This window comes from Semicossyphus pulcher, unplaced genomic scaffold, assembly GCF_022749685.1.
Source record: "Semicossyphus pulcher isolate SPU_LCO1_2020_fin unplaced genomic scaffold, fSemPul1.0.p SCAF_7, whole genome shotgun sequence".
NCBI lineage: Eukaryota > Metazoa > Chordata > Actinopteri > Labriformes > Labridae > Semicossyphus > Semicossyphus pulcher.
The window spans coordinates 20,831,811-20,853,217 of record NW_027211748.1 but is presented as its reverse complement, the minus strand read 5'-3'; the positions used below and the strand labels follow the sequence as shown (position 1 = coordinate 20,853,217).

The 21,407-nt window shown below is 40.6% G+C and overlaps 1 protein-coding gene across 1 annotated transcript; it reads right to left on the bottom strand.

The window, feature by feature from the left end:
* Window positions 1-738: 738 nt before the first annotated feature.
* On the bottom strand, window positions 739-20,770 carry LOC138611701 (transferrin receptor protein 1-like). The gene is made up of 18 exons (XM_069684899.1): window positions 20,652-20,770; window positions 13,028-13,077; window positions 9,991-10,228; window positions 9,401-9,584; window positions 9,010-9,235; window positions 8,804-8,926; window positions 8,569-8,664; window positions 7,415-7,554; window positions 7,106-7,257; window positions 6,885-7,004; window positions 6,645-6,730; window positions 6,458-6,521; window positions 5,267-5,334; window positions 5,055-5,122; window positions 4,779-4,872; window positions 4,465-4,686; window positions 4,036-4,194; window positions 739-3,071 (listed from the first exon to the last, which is right to left on the bottom strand). The coding sequence occupies exons 2-18, from the start codon at window positions 13,058-13,060 to the stop codon at window positions 2,829-2,831; spliced, it is 2,316 nt and encodes a 771-aa protein (XP_069541000.1). The 5' UTR covers window positions 13,061-13,077; window positions 20,652-20,770; the 3' UTR covers window positions 739-2,828.
* Between the last annotated feature and the right edge of the window lie 637 nt (window positions 20,771-21,407).

The window sequence follows — 21,407 nt, the reverse complement described above, 5'->3', positions numbered from 1 at the left end:
ATTTGAGGGGCTTTAATGATTTACATATGTAGCTGCTTACATAATACATCAGTAACATTCGGCAGCAAGGCTCTAATGTAAAGCAGCTGTGTCTAAAAATAATAAATGTTGTAGAAGGAATAGAGTTAACAGAGGGAATTATTAAGGAAGATTCATAGTTATCATTGACAGGGTTTTATACAGACATTACCAAATGTAATAATGTTTGCATGATTGAATTGTTCATTTCAAAGTGAACATTTAATTAATTACCTTATAAAACAAGTGTAGGCCTACCACAGCTCTGCAGTTATGCGTCTGTAAAAGACGTCGTCCAGGCAGAGAACAGATAATATGGAGAAACAAACATAGCAGGACTCGGTGTTTGTGATGTGATTGTTTATTGCAGCAACAAGAATGGAAAGCTCAGAAAACTTGTACAGTGAGAAAAAAAATGCATTGTTATTTTAACAATTTCCAAATAGCTGGTTGTCAGAAATTTGAAAGACCAATTTTGCATGTGCATCTTATGAGATTTTGCATGTTCTCAACAAGATGTCAGTATCAGAGATGAAACCTCCAGCACACACTTTACTGCAGCCCAGCAGATCAGCTAAACCACTCATCTATGAATGGTGCACAGATCTTTGTAAAGAGGCTTCTGATCTAAAACAATTCAATCTTTATTTTCTACTGGAGGCGTAAAGTCAGCTGGTTTTTCAGAATAAAATAACGGAAATTAATGACCAGACTTGAGCTAAAAGGAAGAGCTCAATGTCGACTGCAACATTCACTGTGTAATTTTTACATCCAATTTACAATGAATCCTTTCATTTTTCACAATTGTCATTCTTGTAACTTTTCCGATGTAGCAGAACAGGCTTTTAAACCAGTAACTTATGATTCAAGCAGATAACAGGGGGGGAAAAAAGGAATAGAAATGTGAAAACTAAACAAAACAAGCCAAACATACATCCTCCAAAACATTAAAGTATTCTTCTGTACTTAGAAACTCAGCTCTATACTGCAGTCATGACACAAAAAGGCACAAGGAAATCTTTCAACAAGAGTGAACACATCAAAACAGAAAGTAAAAAGTACTTTCACACCAACTGAATCATTAAAAAGGAAACCCATGTAGCAGAGTGGTGATCTTTACTGACAGGACCACACGGCTGTAATCACAGTGGTCCCAGACATGTTTGTAACATTATTCATCTGTAAAGTAAAAACACCTTCCACATCGGATCCATGTAAAGTCAGAAGAAAATATCACACACATTGTAAGCGTTTGATTAAAGAGAGACAGAACAGAAGAACACATGAAGCGTCTTTGCTAAGCGGACAGACGTGAAGCGCTTTTATAAGAGCTCGTGTGAAAACTTAGCACCACCTGAGGAGGCCACAGAGGTACGTTAGCGAGGAGAAATCATAGGCGGCTTCTAAAGATGCAGACGTGTGCAGCAATGTGTAGCAATGTACTCTATATACAAACATTATGGGAAACACTGTCCCCGATAATAAAAACATCCACCCCTACAGTGAAATATGGAGGGCACTGCCTCCGATACAGACACACACTGGTAGAGTAAAAACTACCTTCTTCTTTTTGCTCATTATGGAAGACACTGCTCCCGATAATGGCGTCAGGACGAGGCGTGTACATGCGCCAAGGACCCGTACCGACACAGACAGGTGTTCAGTAAATGTTTGCCAATCCAGTGTCAGTTAAAGTAAACCCCCTCAGAGTTGTGCGGTTCGCAGAGAGGTTCCTGATGGTTTCTGTGTTCGGTACGGGCCGTCGGTCCGCATGTGCACTCCTGTTAGCAGATGCTGCTTTTGTCATTTCGACAGTATAACTGTCATAATTATGGAAGGCACTGCTTCCGATAATTATATATCATTTTTTTTATAAAAGGCGATAAAAAAACTATTTATAGTGAACCCTGCCACTGATAAATAAATAACACAATAAATAGACGTACGGTTTGTTTCAGTGCCACATGGTTGGAGACCTTCTCTCTTGGTTTTTTAAAGGCCTACAGAGGTTTGCTCTCATGTCAGGAGGTGGGCGATTCAGATTTTAGGTTTTTTTATTGCTCGTTTCTGGGACTCATTAAATGGTTTCAAGTCGCTGATTGTCCAATTACTTCAAGGTTACTTCAGGGGAAACACTGAATCTCTGACGATGAGTTGTGTAGCACATTTCAGCACAGTATGAAACTATAGCTACCAATGCGACAGCTCCGATTGAACGCGAGGCTCGAGCAGCAGTTGGAAACACCAGCAGTATTGACCTGTGAGAGTTATGGTAAACAAAGGAGAGCTGTTAGCTTATAGTATTCTACCGCCGTTTAGAGTTGGACTAACCTCCGAGCTGCCAAATAAATACAGCCTTTCCTGAGATTGTGACTCGATGATACTGTGCTGAAAACGCATCACTTTCACTACGTTCAACTCATTCAAAAGGATAATGCCAGTTTAGGTTGTACAGCCACATGACAAGGCTGTTTCAGGTAGATGTTACTAGCACCAAAGTATTCAAAATGCCACATTTAGATCAATTAAACTATAAAGAACTACTAAAGAACAAGAGGATGATCTAGTAAACTTGTTTTTGTTCACGCTGAAGGCTTAAGTACATTTTCGGCAGCATAATAATAACACAGAGGTGATGGCTGTTATGGTTCATTTAGAAAAGGCTCCACTTTTATCATTTACTCAATCAGCTGATTTTAAATCTGTGACGCTGTGACCGTCGGTGAATCATCACAGCCTACTGGTTTTCACATTGCCGTTTGTGATGAGAGGATCAAACCATGACGGAGGAACGAGAGGGGAAACATTTCTTAGATCTCGTTATCCAAAGACCAAATGTCTCCTGCTAGTGAGTTGGCACAGCCCTGGAGGGTCCAGGTTGCCAGGGCGAACTGGTTGCGGAACAGGTCGGCGTCTGCGTCGGGGTGGTCGACCTTGAGGGCTTCCAGGTGGCTGGACAGAGCCTTGAGAGTGTGAGGACCCGAGCCCAGCAGGATGTGACGGAAAGGACTCTCTTTGGGAGACACATAGGGGGACAGGAAGTTCCTCTCCACCTACAGAAACGACAAGAGGAAGACCGGATTACGGAAAGAAGGAATATTAGTTTTCTTAAATGATGGATGATTGTCTGCTTTGATGATCAACGAGAAGTTATTTTGTCTTTAAATATCTCTAGATATCAGCTCCTCCCTATCATTTCCAAAGCTTGAAAGTTGCTTTTTTCAAATCATTTCTTTTCAAAACACTGCTCCAGTACTATGATAATAAGATAAAATGGCACAAAAATAATCTTTATTTTTGCCTTCCCAGTGAGCACCATCCGGGATTTCAACATTTAAATTTAATAACGGGGAAAAAGCAGGTCTGAACATCCTCATTTCAACCATTTTTCAACCATCTAAAATACGGTTACGACATCCACGTGTCAGAAACACATTTTATGACTTTGATCATTTCTTCATTTTAGCTATGAAAGGGTGACGAAAGTGACGATTGTAGCGACATTTCTCCAAAATCATTTTGCAGCAGTGGGTTAAATTCGGTCTACACAAAGATGTAATTTAATTTTTTTTTTTTTTCATACAAAAATCAAAAACACAGCACTTTATGGGATGTGTAACGTGTGACGTTCAAGAACGATCAGATTCTTTTGAACGGCTCTTTGGTGCGAACGACGGGAGCTGAGTCGTAGGTGAGAGCCGTTCTTTTTATAGCACCTCCGCTATACCAGGTCACATGCAGCAGAATCATGTCACCACAACATAGTGCTGACGGTGAGCAACATTATAACCCTCCGCCTAGTTTGTTGGTTTAAAACCAAAAACCAAAAAAAACAATCAAGGTCAATACTTCTGTCAATCATCAGGACCGTGTCACGGTGCTTGGATCAGATTGGACTGACAGCAAACAACCTTACGTGCTTAATTCTGATTGACACACGAAAGTAAACACCCCTTTCTTTTCCACCACACGTGAACCCATTTCAAATAGATGAACCCCAAGTTATAGAAGTCTTACAGCCATGATGCGGTCATTAATGACGCGGCACATCTCGATGTCATCCAGGTTGCTGTTGTCGATTTCTGTCAGCAGGCCGCGGGCGGCGCGGCTGTACGAGCCGGAGGCTGAGATCAACCACTGCACCGTCAGGGTCTTGGGCAGCATGCCGGGCTGCATCTGGAAACACACAGACACAGGGGTAATGTAGTGTGATTAACCAGCTAAAAGGATGTGCAGCTTTTGGACACATCTGGGTTTAATTAAAGCTGCAACTAAACAAAAAAGGGGACAATTGAAAGATAGTAAAAAAGACGAATTGGCTACTCTAAGATCAGAATTTCAACAGGGAGGTTAAAAAAAACTATCTGTTCTTCTTCCTCCCAATGCTGTCAGTTTCTAAGAAACTACAGCTATAACAGTCAGAGCAAAACAAAGCTGCACACTCACCCTTTTGACAGCGAAGACTTTCGAGTTGATCTGAGCCACGTTCGTACGGATGATCTTGTCGTACTTTGTCAGGTCAAACCGCAGCAGGTGATCATGGACCAGCCTCAGCACCATGTGACCTGCGAATCGGGTTGCTACTTCAGCCAGCCCAGAAGCCTGGTTGGATGTGGCAGTGTTCAGTTTATTCCGGGTGTCCAGCAATGTGCCAGAGTACGGGTAGATCTGAGAGGGGAAACCAGAGAGAATCAGTTAGGAGAGATGCGTCCCATCATCAAACTGAGATTAATTGAACTTGATTGACCGGGATGACTTACTGAGGTATCAGAGTTGAATCTGAAGGACACTGAGGGAATGCCGGAAAAGGCAAGGAATGGGTAGGCAGCGTTATTCACCCTCATCGGCTCCAACCTGGAATAAACACAGAGAGGATGTAGCTTTAGTGGAGCTTCATCTCGATGCAGGTGGAAAAATACATTAAACATGAGAATGACAACGATCTGACACATTCCAGCAGTGGATGTGATAGTAGTGAGAAAAGTGTCATGGCGATAAATAAACACCGACTGCACCAACAGCCCGGTCAGACTTACACTTCTGATTCCCAGTTGCTCCTTGCAAATTTAGAAAAGAGAGAGGTACCCGTGTTTGGCAAGTTCACCTACAGAGAAGAAAGTACAAGTTGCACAAATTGATCAATTTTTTGGCCAATTCATAGAAAAAACATATTGAACTGTATCAAATATTTCCCCTTAAAATTAACAAATAAGGTAATTCATTAAAGGACCTCCAGCTTTTAATGTACCTCTTTCATAGAGCTCTGGATCAGGCTGTGCATCAAGGGACTCGCTGCTACTTTAAATCCATCCTTACCTGGAAAACAAGTTTGATATTCAGCCATTCTGGAAATCAAGTGTCATACTAAATGGCTTTTTAAAGTTACACATTTTTAAAAGCCTAAGAGTTTAGCAGGATGTCAGAAATAAGTACTTGGGTTGGGCATTTCAAGCAAAAATACGTGATAATAAGTGAAGTGTATTATTGTGAAATGTCTGTCGAAGTCAATAAACGAGGATGGCGGAGCAACACGGTTGTTTAACCGTACATGTGTTGGTTACCGAGCCGACTCAAAGTGGAGAAACATGAAGAAGACTAAAGATAGTCAATACATGTTCTACTAATGATAGGTAGTTTTATTAGTAGTAATAGTTATAATATTAGCCGTTTGCGATACAGCAGCTTTGTTCAGGGAAGCTCTGGTGGGACTGCCAGAAAATACAGTGACCTGCCGCGTCAGTCTTGGAAGCTACCGGACTATTATTAGTTCCATCAGTTCACGATAGCTCCTGGCATCTCCCCTGGCAGCTACCGGATGTGCCACGGCAAGCTACCGCTACCACAATTGAGTTTGCCCTTGCTAGTTTATTTCCTCATAATCTGGAGTGACTCTGCCTCACTGCCATTAACGTAGCCTTTATTATTTGTGACTTGAAACAAAGCTCGGCGCTGTATTTAATCCCTTCACCTAAACGAAGGGTGCTCCGTTGGAGCAGAGGCGCTTGTCGACCGGCGCGGAGAAATGCGCGTCTGGTGTGAACGGAAGTGCTCCGGCTCGCGCGCGATTTTCGTTGCGCGGCGCTTCGCAGCGCTTCGGCATCCGGTGTGTTCCCGGCGTAAGTGTGATGCCCGACGGATTCACTCCAAGACGACGTGCGAGTAGGGAGGGTCCGGTTTGAGAAAGACCCAGCGCTTATATCTCGGGTTCACAACGCCACGCTCATTTAACCGGCACTTTCTTCTTCTTTTCTTATTTAATGGCTGTTCGCCAACAGCTTTCAGATGCGCTACAGCCACCGTCTGGTGGTAGCAACGCATCACAACCAAATATTATATTCTATTAAAATGGGACTATAGTCGCTTGAACTTTTCGATGTTTTATAACTTAATGACAACATATTCCAATATTTGAAATTCATGGCCCATCCTTAATACGCACCTGTTACAACACCATCCAGGTTGATGTAGGCGAAGGCTTTCATGCTCAGAGAGGAAAGATAACCCTGGATAATCAAAAAATACAGATACAAATTAAAGAAGACTTCTATCACAGATAAGTGTAACAATAGCTGCATAAACTAAGGAAACAGTTGAGAAAACTTTGAAGTGTAAAATTCATTTCTCACCTCCAACCACTCGGTGGCACCAACACTCCCATATTCCCCAGCACTCCAGCTAGCAAACACAATACTTCTCCTTGGCCTGAATTGAGCTGTAAAGAGGAAAACATGCAGATTTATAACAGAAGGAGCAGAACAACATTTTGAATGGAGCTGACATTCGGAGGATCTGACAAGAAGGGTACATCCTTTATTAAATAAAAATTTTGCATGATTTCACGCTGAAAATCAGCTGCCGAAACTTACCATGCTCCACCATGTTTGAGATGGAACGTGCCAACTCAACAAGGACGCTGGTGCCAACAGTTGCCGTAGCAAAACCTGGACCCCATGCATCCCTCTGGGCACCGATAACCACATATCGGTCTGAAATGAAAAGGAAAACAAAGAAAGAAAAGGTGAGTCGACATTTATCACTCATATTCTTAGATGTTTGTCTCTCCTGTTGTATGATGATTTGATCGTACCTGCATCTACAAAGCCTTTGATGACCCCGAAGACATTGACTATCTTCTTCTCAGTAAGAACGTTGTTGACCTCCAAAGTGACAATGTCGCTCTCTCCTCCCAGTTTGAAGATGCTTCCCCACTCTTCAGGCCCACTCTGACCCCCCAGCTGCCTGTGGGACGCAGACAATAAACATTAACCCAGTGGAAGCAACTACAATATTTGGTGTTAAGATTACAGTAGTATCTTATTATTATTATTATTATCTGTAATAAAACCTCTTTTTAAGTGCATTGTTTCAGATGGTCCACAGCATATCTGAACCTTACTTCAAAATGGTGTTAGCCATGCTTGCTGAGATGGTCTGAGCCAAGATTTTTGGAAGGCCTGAAGACTCGACGGGTGGAAACTGGGTGTGGTTGAAGGAGGGGAAACCTGGGGTGTAGGGATCCCCTGAACCCATGTGGACCTGTGTGAGACAGACAGAAGGAGAGATGGAAAGTTTTAGGTTTAAGGATAAGCTCCCCTCGAGCACATTGTATTTAAAAAAACGGTTTGCCGTTATTAATTATTGTTCCCAAGAGACTATTTAACAACCATTTATAAAGTTACAGACTGAAAACAAGACTAGGTCAAAACCTAGTATGTGGCTGACGGCATCAGGTAAATGTTCGCTTTTGTGGGCAATGTGTTACAAGGACTGTCCTTATGAGGCCGATGACAACGTGTTTGAAAGCAGGTGTGCGCTGCGGACGTAGGTGAGGAGAGTGGACAAGCAGCGGAGGAGCAGCCCCGCCTACTCCCCGAACAAAGAATCCAGAGCCGTACAGACAGAGAGTCGCGTCAGTGGAGGTCCAACATGCTCCATAATGCGCCATTGCGATGTCGCGCTCTCTCTACGGCTCTGAATAACTGAGTGAGTGAGTGATGGTACTTTCACTGAGTCAGTCACATACAGACCCATGTGACCCCAGTGGTCAGCCAAAAACAGATGCATTTAGTGTTCATCAGAACATGCCTGCTGACCGTGATCGGATCGATCATTTCTGATGCATTCGAGGAACTCGGGAAATCTGAACGCTAAACGGCTTTCGTGACACAGCATCAGGGAATTTATCTCAAGTTAAATTCTAGATCTAGAGCAGATTGTTAGACATCTGCAGCAAGTTCAGCTGTTTATAGAGAGTAATAAGAAGCTAAATTGTCGGTGCATTACGTTCCTCCTGCTTTTGTTCTCCTCATGGACTGTTCCTGCATACGCCGCAGCCTGCTGATACGTGATTGGTCAATACTACTCAGACTACAAGCGTACTACGAACAGAAACCAGAACTTGCAGTTCCGGAAATCCACCTCCCTGCCAAAACTTCAAAAAGTCACTTTGAAGATGCTCAATGTTTTTATTATTATTAGTGCCCCGACAAAAAAAATGAATAAGTGGGTTTCGTCTTCCAACATTTTAGTTTCTAAACTGTTCACACTCACATGTCCAAACAGCGGGGTGCTTTCTGCCATAGAATAAGCTGTGGGGTCCGGGTAGATCAGCACAGCAGAGGCGTTCATTTTGGCAGCATTGGCGACCTGTAAGCAAACAGGCAAAAGGGTATAGACACAAATCTAATCATGACCAGGTATCAAGTATTATTGCCACTAACAGCTAAAAACTATTTGATTAAGGCAAAAGGAAGACGACAGTGGAGTGTATTATTAAAGCACCCACCTTTTCAGCTAAGCTGATCCTACCACTTCTGACCAGCACCACCCTGCCGTTCATGTTGACGCTGTTGCTCTTCAGCCACTTGAAGTCATTTTCCTGTCCGTAATGTGCAAACAAGACGGCACCCTTGAAGAAAACAAACAAAAAAAATTACTTAATTTTTCTCCACTTAATATTTCATGATTTACTTAATAAGGCTCGAAAATTACCGTTTTTTTCCCAGTGGCACTGTAAGACAGAAATCCATCTGCACGCTCAGCCGTCCCATTCTTGAAAGAAATACTGTTCACGTCTGAACTGTGGGCCTCCTGAATCTTCACAAAGTGCTCATCGGTCCAGGTTTTCATGCCATACCCATGAAACTTGTTGAGCACCTTGGCACCCAGAACCTCATCACCTGAAGAACCGGCCCGATGGTCGGAACTAGAAAACTCACTGAGATAGGAGGAAAGAAATAAACGGAAATAAGAATAAAAGGTAAAAAGAAATAAACAATGATTCACCATTTAAATTGTTTATACAAATGAAAATAAATCACATTGGAAAAGAGCAAGCAATGCCTCACAGCAATCTCTACAAGCAGTGTGGGTTTATATTCACCTGAACACAGACTCCAATTTGGCAGCAGAAACTCTCTCTTTAAGCAGCTTTTTGACATCGTCCCAGTCCATGAGGGGGGCAGCACCCGTCTCAGGGGCAACATACATTTCAGGAGGAAGCGTCGAGGAAGCACAGTTGGGAGCCACATCCTTCTTCCGATGAACCAGAAAGCCAATCAAATACCCTGAAGTGGTGTCAGATGAGGACAACAGGGGGGAAGACAGGAAAGAGTGCATTGAGTCATCACTATAATTTGCTAGACCAGGACATTACTGAACCGTATGAATCTGTTATGCAACCCAAAATAACAAAGCTTTAAGCCAAATATAAAAGCTAGTGTTAGTCTCTCTGTATTGCTCAGAGAGGGACTAGTTGAAGCTTTATGCTGATTGGACTGTGGCTCCAGTTGCTTACATCTAAAATACATCTTTAAAAACAAAAGTTGTGTCATCAGCAAAGGTGGGGAAAGACAAACAGTCTACTGAAATAGTAGTGGCCCTAAGATTGATCCTTGAGGAACTTCACGCATTATTTTAGAGTGATGAAAACTTAATGCATCTCAGCTAACCCATTCAACAACCCCCTCTTACCTATGATGAAGATCAGAAGGGTGGCAGCTACCATGAAGCAGAGGTTCTTGGGGGTGCGTCCAATCTTATTTACCACGTAAGGTTTGCGGTTGGAGTTGTGATTGAGGTGTTCTCCCACGCCATTTCCCCCAACCTCCTCATCTATATCAGACGACAGCTTCATCTCCACCTGACTGTTATCGCCCTCCATGTTCTGGGTCAAGTTGAAACGGGTGTAGGAGTGCGGCTCCCCGTTAAACTGTAATTGCAGACAAATACAGCCAGGAGAAGAAGATGTTCTTTATTTGTTTGAGATGTCACAGAATTATGTTTTATGGATGTTAATGTTAAAAAGCTCATCCTTAAATGATCCAACATCAACAATGCAGTGTTGATACCACTCTAAGCAGCCATCATTTTAAAAAGGGTCTAATAGGTTGAACTGATAGGTAAAAAATTTCTGAAAAAGTTCATCAATACTTATTTTATCAGTAGGGGTGGGAATCGCAGGGTAACTCACGATACGATACACGGCCCACGATAATTATAATATCACGATACAGCTATTAAGCCATATTTGATGTATTGCAAGACAATCAGATATCGTGATGTGTCATTATATGATTAACTGAAGAACACAGAATGCCCTTAAGAAGGTAATGTGAAGGATTAATGTATTTTTTCACTGCAATTTGGTGTCAGTTTCACATAATTTGATACTAAATTAAATTTAGATTAATGTCATAAGCGCCACCAGTTTTTTTTCCCCGTTTAGAGCGCCGTATATTTGTAAATTAAAATATCAATATTTGACGCCAGCATATTGATAACTGTATTACACGAGTCATGACGACGATATATTGCTGTATTGATATTTTGTCCCATCCCTATTCATCAGTAATAAAAGGCCAACTTCAGGTTTTCCAGGTTTAAGAAAAACATTTCTGTCTCCAGCATAGGTTGCTTTGTTTTATTAGCTTTAAATGGGTTTGCTGGGTTTTTTTGTAGTGAAGGAATCTTGAGACCTCGTAGTTTATTATAAAAGTAGTAATAAAAAAAAAGTTTTTAAAAGGAATTTTGGAGTAAATACCCACTAAAGTAAGAAAAAAGAGCTTAGTTTCTGTTTCATTTCACTTTTATGATCTCCAACTCCTTTTACATCTTTATTTTACTGTTACTCTTTAAACAAATAGGCACATTTACATTTATAACTTTGTAAGTGTGATCAAAACATTTGACGCTTGTAAAATTAACTCAACACAATCTGGAACAGCACAACCTCATCATGTACCAGTCAGATTAAAATATCCATTTTATAAATAATATTCATGAATATAGAATTAAGACAAGAGCATAACAAGATTAACTCACAGCAGCTGCTTTCTGAGAGGTAACAAAGACAGATGATGAAAAATGACTAAAAAAAATGAGTGCTACTCTGTAGATCTGCTACCAGGAGGATCAGCCAGAGAAAAAAGGAAGAACTACTTTCTTTTACAGTTACAGTCTTGTGACAAATTTTTACACAATTGTCTTGTACTGTGCCAGGAACAATGCAAAAAAAAAAAGTTTAGTCAGCCCCTTTTTTTGTTGAGGGCTGGCAGTTCACAGTTGGTGGAACTACAAGAAACTAATTCTCCTTAAACATTCTGGTATAGTCGTCAGAAAGTAAGACGCAATACATTATTGTGTAGTACAATATTAGAAATTATTTTATTAAATGATTTGCCGTGTGCTTGGGTAGCAGTTAGGGGGTTATTAACTATTAGCTCAGTGGGTGTATGATGACTTAAAACAAAGATGTGAATGTGATTGTAAATACCGGATCATATACAGTACTTATTAACTCTTTCATCAACATGTAACTTTGCAAGACTTTCTCTTGCAACACTGCGCACTGCTTTCACAATAGAATGCCTATAGATTTAAGCGGTGTTGAAACTTGCTGAGCCATCAAGTGTGCATGTCTGTGAAGGTTCTCAGCAAGGTTAATATAGTTAATGAAAACTAAGACTGAAACTAAAACTAGCAGTGAAAAAAATATTTCATTAACTGAAATAAAAATTAAAATAACAGTTTAAAAAAACAAAACAATGCAACACGAACTAAAACTAAACAGAACTGCAGCTAAATTCAGCTTTTCATTGAGAAACCACTTTGTTTATTCATTCTATAGGTTATTTTTATTAGGCCAGTGTCTCTCGTCAAACAGAATAGGACAATTAATTAAATAATCAATGTTATCATATTTCATGTCATTCTTTCATCCTACTTTTTTCAGCTTCTTTAAATCAAGGCTTTCCTCATAAGACCTGAAAATCTAAAACCAACGCTTATTAAAAAAAAAAAAAATAAACTAAAACTAGTCAATTTCTCATTATAAAAACAAAATAAAACTACTTTTGAACTAAACTAAAATCAAAAAACAAAAACATAAAGACTAAATTAAAATTAAAATTTAAAACAATGTAATAAAAGCCATAAGATATTTATGAATATCAGTCTTTAACAGATCACCCTGTGGCTATGAAATGTGTCATGAATATCAACCAATCAAAGTTTAGAAAAATGAGCCCAAAAACACTCAAAAAGGTTCATTCATATTTTGTGTCAATTATTTCACTGCAATATATTTCACTATAATGTGTATATCTAATGCAGTAGATGTGAGCATGCTTCTTTGGCTTTTAAGGCTCACATGTGAGACTAAAACTATTAATACTCGAGGTGTGGTGGTGCTTCAGCCCGTCATGAACAGGGCCGCTGTAAGTTTAACAATCCACCAGATGTCAGTGTTTGCAGAGTTTAAAGCTCAGAGGCTTTTTTCTAGCATAAATAGAAAGAAAGGCCCATGAGGCTTCATCTGCCCTTCACTACCACTACTATTATCATTCAGCAAGGCGATGAAGGAATGTGAAGTAAGAAGTATTTATTCCAAAAGATGAAAAGAATAAAAAAACATTCATTATGTATCAAGAACAGTTAGAATAACACTCATTTCTGAAGTGGATTATTGCTTATGGCAATACTGGGTGGTATTACTGGTGACAATACTCACAATTTTGGATATCGTTGACCTTGCCTGGTCCATCGCTGCTTCACAGGAATCTAAAAATGGAAACAAAGAGGAAAAGATGAATATTTTCTTTCTCTCAGTGTGTGACGTTTTGGAAGATGACCTCCACTTAAACTCTTGAGTGTAAAATATTCATCCTCTGCAGACGTGGTGGCTATAAATACTTTCCCTTTTATTAAACAGCCATGTCTCAAGTGTAAAACAGGATGTTTAATACTCCAAGACATTTAAAGTATAACATGCTGGTAGGTTTCTGTGCTGTGTGTACACGGTTTGCTTTCTATGGGGTGTCCAAAGAACACGTCCCACCTCTTGTCCAAACATCCATGGGGTTTCCTTTGCTGCTAACTAGAAAGGCTCCACTGTTTCTCAGCACAAAAGCCCAGTGTCCAGCACAGGTCAACACAGACTCCATGCCTCCATGTGAACTCCACAGCCGGAAGAATACAATACCGGAATAACCAGCTTCCCACTAGCTTTGATTCAAAAGACAAGCCAAACAAAGCAGGAACATGGGAACAAGACCTGAAATGCAACTCTTGTGTATATATTTTCAACTATAGTAATAAAATAGCGATGTTATAGGAGGCCGACCTGTGATCATCCTCAGGGGAGAGGCCTGCTCTGTATGAAAGGTCAGACGGGTCCTCTCAGCTCTTTATCCTTTTATATATTTATAACTAATCAGGACCGTTTTGCTTTCATAAAACACGCTTTGCTGCACAGTTCGTCTTATTCATATTTTCAGAGGACGCATCTATTTTTAAATGAATATATGAGAGACACAATGTCAGTATAGAATTTCTGACTACTCAGTGAGTTTCCTGTCGATTCACTGATATTTGACACTCGCACGCTGCAGTGTCACTTAATCGCCTCTTGCTGCTGCTGAGGATGGCCATTCAGTTACAATTCTGTGAATCCTACAGACTACATAAACTGATTAACAATATTATTATGCAATACCTAAGTTAACCAAGTATAATGTAGTTATATCTGTACTTAATTCATGACTTAAAGGAGAAGTTTTGTATTCTTAAACCTGGGCCCTATTTTTTAAATGACGCAGGAACAAAAACCTTCTGGAATCATATGGATCTTACTCTTTAAGAACAAGGCCGATCTTTGTAGGGATAATTTATGTAATGTTGTCGGACACCCAGGGTAACAATCAAAAACAAGCACTTTTAGTGGATGTGCTGTGATCGGGCGCAATTGGCCCAAAGGATTATGTTGCAGCCATTGGGTCCGTAACACGGCTACGTCGGAGGACATCTACTGGAGCGACTCCAAAAGTCATTTTGACACCCAAATTTGTAAAAAAAAAAAAAAAAAAAAAAATAGGGCCCAGGTTTAAAAATACTGAACTTCTTCTTTAAGGTTAGATAGAAACACAGAATTTAGCTGTGGTTCAGTTGTAGCTGTTGAATGTGACTGTAGCGGTCAATCAGCCCAGACAAGCTTATGTTATCACAGACTGCTTTTATGATAAGGTATGATAAGTCAGCGGGCCAACTCTTCTTTACTGGGTATTAGGGCTGACCAATTCACTGCATTTCCATCATCTCTGGGAAATTAACATGGACAATGAACACATCGCAAAAGGCTGCCTGAAACAAGATGAACTCATCTGAAGTCATCTTACAAACACTGCCACATTCACAGACACAAACATTTTAGATTTGATTTAGATGGAGCCTTGGATATATGTGCCATATAGGGCTGTGACAGTATTGAATTTTTCTAACTGTGGTGAAACACTGACGCCTCCTTGCAGTCTGGCGGTTAACTGCTGCCGCCGGCCCGCACAACCCCCCATAACACCGACCCCTCGGGCCTTCAGTTTTTTTTGTGCAAAACTTTTAGACAGCAAAGGCGTGGAAAACTATTAAAATGTTGATTACAACCAGCATGAATGGTTACAAAATTAGGCTATACACTAACTTAACTGTTCACTAATTTTTATCTCACTCTCTTGGGATCATCCGAGATGTTTCCCACTGCTGCTTTTTGTTCTGCTAACTTGATACCTGACCGCATTTAGGTCTGACTGTTTTCCTCCATGCCGCCATAGCGACCAGTAAATGTGACGTGTGCCGTTTGAGTGATGTAGGAAAAAAAAATGGTGCTTCATTGCACAGACATCCAGAAAAATAATTAATGTATAAGGGCTTCCAATTGAGATGAAGCGGTGTGACGGACACTAGGTCCAGGTCCACCCCGCGGTATTGCGGTCATGCAGTTACCATCACAACCCAAGTGCCATGCATTGTTTCTCATTTGGCCAATCCAATAAAGCTCCAGCTAGCCGTCACCTAACCTCAGATTAATCCCCAGAAACCCATCTAATAAGAGTTGTCCGAAATTTCTCTGACTACATGTAAAACCCAGGAAAGTTTGGCATCAGCCCCAGAGGCTAAATTGGCAACAGACAAAAGCCAAAGGGTTCAGAGAAACCCTCAGAGTAATCCAAGTCAATCTGGTGGTGATTGCGAGGTTAGCTAGCACGATGGCTGAGGAAGGAGAGTGAAGCGATGGAAATGTGGCCGTGGTGACAAAGACGTTACTTTGCTTGATTTAGCAAGAACGATTTCTTATTGAGGCCAGGTATTATGTGAAACATGCCAAACAGCAGAATAGCTCAAGAACCATGCCACTCCAATATTGAACAATAATCACACATATTTCCTCATGTGGTGCAGTCCAACCACATATTTACTTGTCTGCGACAGCACTGCCACTTTTCTTCTTCAGTGACATTTGCAGTGACATTTGTTCCCTGTAGTAGAATTTACTTCCACTTCCTTGTTCACAACAAAAGCATGATGGCGTGCAGGTGTGTTTTTGTTCCATACGGCTTATACAAAAGGAATGCTAACAACTGAAGCAGTTTAAAGTTACACAATGATTTTAAATAAACAATAAACCTGTAGAGAAGACAAATGGAGCGGAGAATGGCATCATTCATTATAGTCAACAAAAGGCTATATAGAGAGAATCGTGTATCGTCTACATCTCTTGGTATTTTCGAATGACTCGTTAGGCAACCATGAGAGAGTGAATAAAAGACACATTGTTAGTAATTCACACCTTTCCACCTTAAAGCAACCAATATCTTGAGCCGTAAGAAAAGCCACTCTCAAGAATCCCCTGGTCCCAGTCTATTGAGCAGACTGGATGATTGCACTGAGAGGCCTCTCCGACCCCGTCTGACTTTCAAAGAAGAACAAACGGACAAAAAAACCCACCCAAACACGCCTGGTCTTATCAACAACAACAGCTAAGTGAGAAGTAAATGGCCTCAGAGGTTAAACCATTACCACAGAGATCGAACTTTGGACTTGAATGAAACACTGTCAACAGTCGGCTCAATCACAAACCACATAGGCCTTACATCATCAAACAGGCTCAGCGCTATATCTGTGCACCATTTGTTCAATGTATTCAGCCTGGAGAGATTATGAACGACTTATAATGATCGCACAGGGAAATTCACAAGCTCCACTGGAGGGAGATCCCAAACTGGACATTGCGTGAGGAGAGCTGGTTTGGGAGAAAGCCAATGGGACACTAACGATCGGGCTGGCAGGCCTGTCTGCCCTAATTTGCAGCTCCAAAGCACGGCCTGGCTAAACTCCTGCAGCATACTTCCAAGACAGCAGAGATGAAAAAGCCCAACCTTGTACTCAGAGTGTATTTTAATAAAGCAAATCAGGCTGCATACATGTTGGAAGAGGGCCACACAATAGCTAAGTTCAGAGAACATGTTCGGTATTTCAGGCGTTATGAAGTTCAGCTAACTTTAGAACAAGGCTTGGCTTCAGAGGGCCTCAGGAGTCCGTCCACTTTTACAGCCTTGACGGGTCATAAAGCGACAGAAAAAAACACGGTGCATAAGACTTAAGGTCACAAACTAAAAAGAAATTGTAGCCTTCCCATTTATTTTTATTTTTTTATAGCCCGCTTTGTAACATATCTTAAATACACTTGGCGAACACAGACTTTAAAATTGCTGTCAGAACAGGCTAAGCTGCTTTGTAAAGCTAATTGCTCTCTAAGGTGGCAGAGCTATGTCTATAATCTTACATACCAAAAATACCAAGCAGGGCCTTAATACTTTAATCAGATTAGCTACTTTTTCAGTTGAGAAACCTATGGACGGACATAAGCGATATAAACTCAGGAACTGCTCTAAAAAGTAAAAGGCATTTTGTGTCCTTGAAGGCGGCCATGTTCCTGGTGCAGTGTTTGACTATGACTAACTGAAAGAACTTGTATCTCCACTGAATGACTTTCAGACACGTGTGCGCAAGAGATAGTAACAGCAAGCTTGAGTCACACCCTTCAGTTGAGGTCTGTTAGACGTGTTAAATTACAGCAGGAAAGCATGGCTTTAATAGGTGAGGAAGGTTTCATAAAAGAAGTGGAACAACGTGCTACTCTCATTCACTTCTTCCTCAAAGTAATGCAGAGCAATTGAGAGAAAAACTATAAATGATGCAATGTTAAAAACAGGAAATGGTTTCTAATCAAGCATTATCTAAGTTTTAATGTCGAGGACTGCATCGCCCTGCAGGCAGATTAGATATCAGTGAGTGTTTTAGACGCGACATCCTCCCTGGTTTCCAGGTAAAACGGTAAAACGTGTTGCAACAGCAGCTTCCTCAAGTCTTAGTACATGCAACAATCCTTTTTAAGAGAGAAAGACATGATTGTTTCACCACTTTTGCTGCAACATGTTGCGAAGTCGGTTGAAAGTCACTGAGAGGAGGTGAAAACTCCCCCCTCTCATGCAATAACTGGATCAATCTCAATAACCAAATCAACTGAATCAAACGGGACAAGTGTGAGCATGCATGTTTTTCAAACTGCTGACATGCTCCACTACTCCATCAACAACTGAAGTTAAACCTTAAAAACATTACATCACATAATTATAATCAGTCGGTGCGAGCTTAAATGCATCACAATAACGGTTATTACGGCGTTAAAGACCGAGCACATTTGTCCAAACGGTATTTTTAATGCACTTGATACTCCGTGTTTGTGCATATTCAGCTCTTGCTGCAAAAGACAGACAACAGCAACTCAACTCATGCCAGAACAATCTGTTATCAGTTCATAAAACAGTATCAAATGATTTTATTGGATGCTCTTTTCATCAGTCCTCATCTGTCCATTGTTCCCAGAAAAGCCATATCGACTACTCGCTAATTAAAAAACAAAGAAGAAGTCCTCTTTCTTTCTTCCTGTTACTGTTAGAGCTCTGAGGCATCCCAGAAGCCACACACAATAACAAAAAAATAGTGATAACCTGTTTAACTAGTAGCTGAACCTTTACCGGTAACATGCACAGTGTGCCAGGAAATAAAGTCATTTAAGGACGGCAGCGAATGTTTGGAATTCAAGCCTATGCACCCAGGTGGAGACACCAAATGGATGAGATCAAATGACATAACATAAGAAAACACAGGTGCAAAGTGTGAACTAATTTCCACACTTTGTGTACGATACAGATATTCTATGGTTAATGTATTACGGAAATAACACTACTAAGGATAACTGAACAAATCCCACAAATCATTATTAACTCACTACATCACCATTTATCATCAGGACAAACCTCGTATTAACCCGTGCTTCACGGAATCCAGTGCCGTGCCCTCACTGCACAAACATTACAGTCAACTATTTGTAATTGCTTTGTGTTTATTACTGTTTTAACTGTTCAAATATGGAGAGAATAACACTTTATAAAAAGGCAAAAAGCGAGTCACCGAGTCTTTCAGATTTCAGGCAACAGAACTCTTTCAGACCAACTCTGTCCTCAAAAATAAAGGACAGAGGTAGATCAGGGAACAGAGAGACAGGTGAGGGAAACAGTAACGTGGGAGACAAAAAGAAAGGGTGAGATAAGAAGAAAAAAAAGCAACAGAGGAGCTGAGAGGGGGAGAGGGGTCAGGGGTGCGTAGGAGTCATTGTGCAGTGGCTTATCATGTGAGAGTCACATTGGGGGAAAAGCTTTGACTAGCTCATGGGAAAAATGAAGCAGAACAGTGATGCAGGCAAAATCCCATTTATAAGGCTCGCACAAGACGTACTCCTTAAACAGCTGCACATTGTGAATTGTAGACACGAGCTCCAACACAGGATGCATTGCTGCTTTTTAATGCAACCGAGACAATTACCTCCTGTCCTCCTATGGCAGTTTCTTTTTGATTTTGTTTTATCTTACAAGAACGCAGGTTCTGGTGGTTACTTTCTCAATAGTTGCCCTACTCGCTACATCTATACACAGGAGCCCCAGCAGGTGGCACCAGGGTGTATGCATGCCTTAGTGGAACAGAGTCAAGATCATTTCAAAAGACTAATATTACTACAAATAACCTGCAATTAAGTCTCTTCTCAATATTCTAACACTTTACTGTATATGTGAGCTAAGATGTAATGTTATACAGTAACTAAATGGTCTTTTAAGGGGGGAAACCGGCTACAGTCAGCAGTTAGGCTTGTCAAATTCACCTGCTGCTCGTCTGAAAAGAGTGCTGAATGTTTCAGCCTAAAACACCTTAGGGTAGGGCTGGGCAAAATGACAATATATATCGTTAAAACAAAATGAAAAGTCTATCATATGCGTTTTTCTATATCATCTCTATCGTGATAGATTTATTCACACAGGATTATCCATAAATAGGCTTCACCGTGTGTTAATTTCATAGGGTCTCATTGTAATGTTAAATTACCAGAAAACATGCTTTATCAGGATATATATCGTTATCGAGATATGAAAAATCCTATATCTTGATATAGGAATTTGGCCATATTGCCCAACCTCAGCTCAGCTATAACCATACAGTTCCTATCCTTCCATATGTTAACATTTCGTCTCTTAAAAGGCAATTTCAGGAACAAAATGTGGAATCTAAATGTCTAAATGCAGGTAGGGTCATTTTAAAGCAGTCTAGAGGTTATAGCTATGAATAATATTGTAGTAAAGATAGCTTATCTTTGCAGCAGCCTATTGCTGCCTGTCAAGGTCAGCAGGCAGGGACAGGGTAATGTCTACCTACTGACACGGTTACCCCTGAGCAGCAGGGTCATTCAAGGGAGCTATAGCCGTATTTATCACCAGCACAGAGCACACTACGCTGCCCTATGGGACCTGATAGACGTGACTACAGGCTCTCCTCATTATGGCGCCCTTGGTGCACTGGCAACGTTACAAAGAACAACTTGAAAACCGATTTACATCTACAGTGTAATGAAGCACTGTCTGTTAACAGTTGACAGGTGTATTTAACACTTCCGCTCCTGTGTGCTTTGTTGAACAGGCTAAGACACGTTAGCATTACATACATGTGGGAGACTTAAATAATAAAGAGGACTCAAGTAGTAAATTAAATATAGATATACATTATATATATATATTCAGCATTTAACAACACATAGCCTATCGTCAATTAAAACGAGGGCTTATATCTTTTAGCATTACCAGTCTTTAACTTGTTGTAAAGCCTAAAGATACAGTGTGACTGTAGACTTAGCACCTCCAACAGCTAAATATAAACTATTTCAGCTAGCTGTTGATTACAGATAAAGCTCTCACCTTCTCTTTAACACAGCTTAAAACGACTGACTTCTTCTGTGACACCCTTGACACGCGGTTCCTCTCCTCCGGGTTGCTTAGTGCTTCCTATCTGCGCTCTCCGAGCCGGTGCCCTTGACCATGCTGCTTCAGTTTTATGTTAGGACGGCTGCTGGTGCGCGTGGGCTGGAGCCGTCAGAGGGCGTGGCTAGAACGTCACTTCCCTATCTTGTTCGCGCGCCAAAAACTAGTACTCGCGAGATCATGGGTTTTTTTTTCTTTTTTCTTTTTTTTAATCAAACTTTATTGTAGAAATTTCACATTTACAAACTGTAAGGCATACGTTCACTACAAAATTGCTTTCAGGTAGTAAGTTAAGACATAACTTAAATGACACAAAACATTGCACAAACACAATAGAGTATGTAATATAAAATTCAAATAAAACTAATCAATAAAAAAGGTAAGTATTTAAGACATTTCATTGATGAGGTTGTTTGTCTTTGGCATATTTGGATTTCATCAATTTAAAGGACTTAGTATAGAGTTGAATTTCAGTGAGTCTTTGTGAATGAAGAATTTGCTCATAATGAGCCAAGGTCCAATTTTGTTTTCTTTTAATAAGACACACAAAAAATAAGTTTTGTCCTAGAGCTACATGTGCTTCTTTTGACATTAGTGAAGGGAAATTCTGCTCTTTCAAGTGAGTATGATTATTTGGCTCAGCTAAGCAATAAGAGCCAACTTTATCGTCGTAAGTTTGGTATAAAAACTAAA

What these genes read in the sequence shown, in the direction of transcription:
- LOC138611701 (XM_069684899.1), bottom strand. Translation starts at nt 13,060, where the DNA reads ATGGACCAGGCAAGGTCAACGATATCCAAAATT. An exon ending in GTGCCACTGGGAAAAAAACG is followed by an intron (nt 8,927 to 9,009) that starts GTAATTTTCGAG and finishes GTTTTCTTCAAG; the next exon opens with GGTGCCGTCTTGTTTGCACA. An exon ending in GATTCAACTCTGATACCTCA is followed by an intron (nt 4,687 to 4,778) that starts GTAAGTCATCCC and finishes TTCCCCTCTCAG; the next exon opens with ATCTACCCGTACTCTGGCAC.